The sequence below is a fragment of the Vigna unguiculata genome, chromosome 3 (genome assembly GCF_004118075.2).
Source record: "Vigna unguiculata cultivar IT97K-499-35 chromosome 3, ASM411807v1, whole genome shotgun sequence".
Taxonomy (NCBI): domain Eukaryota; kingdom Viridiplantae; phylum Streptophyta; class Magnoliopsida; order Fabales; family Fabaceae; genus Vigna; species Vigna unguiculata.
Window position 1 is genome coordinate 29,996,359 of NC_040281.1, and position 2,405 is coordinate 29,998,763.

Consider the following 2,405-nt stretch of genomic DNA (forward strand, 5'->3'; position numbering starts at 1 on the left):
AACCCGAAGCCAAAAGCCTTGTTAGGCCTCGGTTAAGAAGGCCCGAAGACAAAAAGGATGCCCAAAATTTCAAAAATGCCATTCTCGTTTTGACTTATAGGCCTCAGTTGTAAAAAGCCCGAAGCCAAAAGCCCTGTTAGGTCTCGGGTGGTGGGGACCCGAGGCAAAAGGGGGTATATGCCTCGGTTCTAAATTGAACCGAGGCCATAGTGTTTAATTAGGGCTCAAAACTGCAGCCCCTTTCTTCCTCACGCGCGCAGCTCCTCCATTTCTCTCTGCAGGAGCAAAACCAGCGGCAGCAACAACCAGAACAGCCGTCGCGGAGCTGCGCGAGGTAGACAGACCCAAACCCGCCGTCGCCGATTTTCCGCTTGGGGTCGAAGTTGTGGGTAGCAGCAGCGAGGTCGTCGTAGGAGAAGACCGGGGGCAGTAGACTGGCAGAGCGGTGGAGGCGGAGGAAGAGCGTGGTGGGGTCTTGCTGCGTGGCGGCGGAGGAGGAGTTGGCGCGACAGATGGTGCAATTAGTGAAGTAGGGGTCACGGCTCTGGTCCGAGTCGAGTTGGATTCCGTTCTTGAGGAACTGTTGGAGGAAGCCGAGGATGTCGGTGAGGCAGGGGGAGTCTGAGTACTGAGGGGAGTGGTGGGTGGATCTGCAGTTAGGGAGAAGGTGGGAGGGAGATTTGATGAGGTGGCACTGGGAGGGGCAGTGGGAGCAGTTGGGGAGGGAAGGCGGCGAGCAGGGGCGGAGGAAGGAGAGGCGGGAGCACGTGGCGGCTGAGACACGAAAGGGGGTGGCGGAGAGGTTGATGGGGCGGGTAGGAATGAAGGAGAAGGAGGGACAGTTGGGGTGAGGCGTTGGGTTAGGGCGAGGGGAGAGGGTTATGGAGGAGGTGTTGAAGTTGTAGGAGAGTATGGAGAAGGAGAGGTTGTTGATGGAGATGAAAGAATGGGGGCTGGAACAGGTTATGTGGAAGGAGGGGTGGCCACAGCCTGGTGTGGAGGAGAAAGGGAAAGGAGGGTGAGAGGAGAACGGAGGACACGGGTTTGTGTTATTGGAAGAGCATGTTTGAGTGTTGCAGGGTCTGAAGAGGGAGAGGAAGAGGAAAATGATGACGATGGAGGATTTCAAATTTTAAAAAAAAAAAAAGCAGCTCATATGGCCTCGGGTGGCACAAAAAACCGAGGCCAAAAGGTGGGCTTTATGGTCTCGGGTTCGTCTGAACCGAGGCAGAAGGGCACTCTATGGCTTCGGGCCTTAACCGAGGCCAAAAGCTGTGCTCTTTTGGCCTCGCCCCAATATGCTTCGGTTCACGAACCGGTGCAGAATATGATAAACAACCGCTGCCAAAGGCCCTTCCTGCACTGGTGCCTGTCTGACTAGTTCCTAGTTCATGCCGTCAACTTTTCAGAAAAAAGGTATGTCTAGTAGTGATAGTGTGTCGTTGTCTTCGTCCAATAGTGAGAGTATGGAGTCTGGGGGAGTATAGGTAGACACGTTGAGGAGGAGAGTATTAGCTTTGTGGGTATGGTAGGCAGAATTCTGATGGAAACGGTGACTGAGGTGCGAGAAGACCCTCTAGAAGAGTTAGCGGAGAGTAACTGGCCGGCCAAGGGTGGCTATGGGTGGGTGGCTGCTGACATTCGTAATCAATCGTCTTTGTTATGTGGTCTCGTTTGTTGAACTCTTGGTTAAATTGTACCCCTATTATCGCGAAAGGTGTAAACAGGGGTATCGTTTCCTTGGAGCGGGTGAGTGCCATTGACCGCGTATGCCACGGGCAAGAGGGAGCGATCGAGAAGTTTTTTTATATGTACATGTGCCATTTCTCCCAGCTGCATGTGAGGTTACCATTGGACGACTTTACCATGGGGGTACTGCGTGCGCTGAACGTTGAACCTACACAGCTGCATCCAAACAGTTGGGCCTATATGCAGCCCTTTCGTGTTTTGTGCCAATCACTATATCTACAACCTTCTCCTCATGCATTTTTGTACTTCTATGACACTAAGGCCCGCCAGCCGACTACTTGGTTATCTTTGGTGAGCTAGCCTAGCAACAACAGATTAGACGCGTTCTCTTAGTCCTCTAAGCATTTCAAAGACGGATACTTTAAAGTTGTGGTGAAAGAGGAGGGCAGGTCCCATTTCCTTAATGCAGATGGGAGCACAAAGTTCCTGTTTAGCTGGACGAGAAGTCCTTCTCGATATAAGAACATGGGTACCGACGAGTTGTCGGTGGTTGATAAGGAGGTAGTGGAGGTCTTGATGAAGTTTACTGATAAGTTACCCACTAAGGGTCTAGTTAGAGTTTATAAGTCGGTTCACCCGATTATTGATATAGAACGTATCTTTTTATTACTTAAACTGTATTAATGCTTCTAAGTTGACTTAACCGAGTTTTGATG

General features: G+C 51.4%; 1 protein-coding gene across 1 annotated transcript; it reads right to left on the reverse strand.

The window, feature by feature from the left end:
• Positions 1-217: 217 nt before the first annotated feature.
• Positions 218-1,987, reverse strand: LOC114175285 (LEAF RUST 10 DISEASE-RESISTANCE LOCUS RECEPTOR-LIKE PROTEIN KINASE-like 1.5). The gene is made up of 2 exons (XM_028060064.1): positions 1,902-1,987; positions 218-1,082 (listed from the first exon to the last, which is right to left on the reverse strand). The coding sequence occupies exons 1-2, from the start codon at positions 1,985-1,987 to the stop codon at positions 218-220; spliced, it is 951 nt and encodes a 316-aa protein (XP_027915865.1).
• Positions 1,988-2,405: the final 418 nt, after the last annotated feature.

Bases quoted from the DNA above. Each gene is read 5' to 3' on its own strand.
- LOC114175285 (XM_028060064.1), bottom strand. From the start codon at position 1,987: ATGCATGAGGAGAAGGTTGTAGATATAGTGATTGGCACAAAACACGAA. The intron at 1,083-1,901 runs GTAGGTTCAACG...CTCCCTCTTCAG, and splicing joins AACTGTTTGGATGCAGCTGT to ACCCTGCAACACTCAAACAT.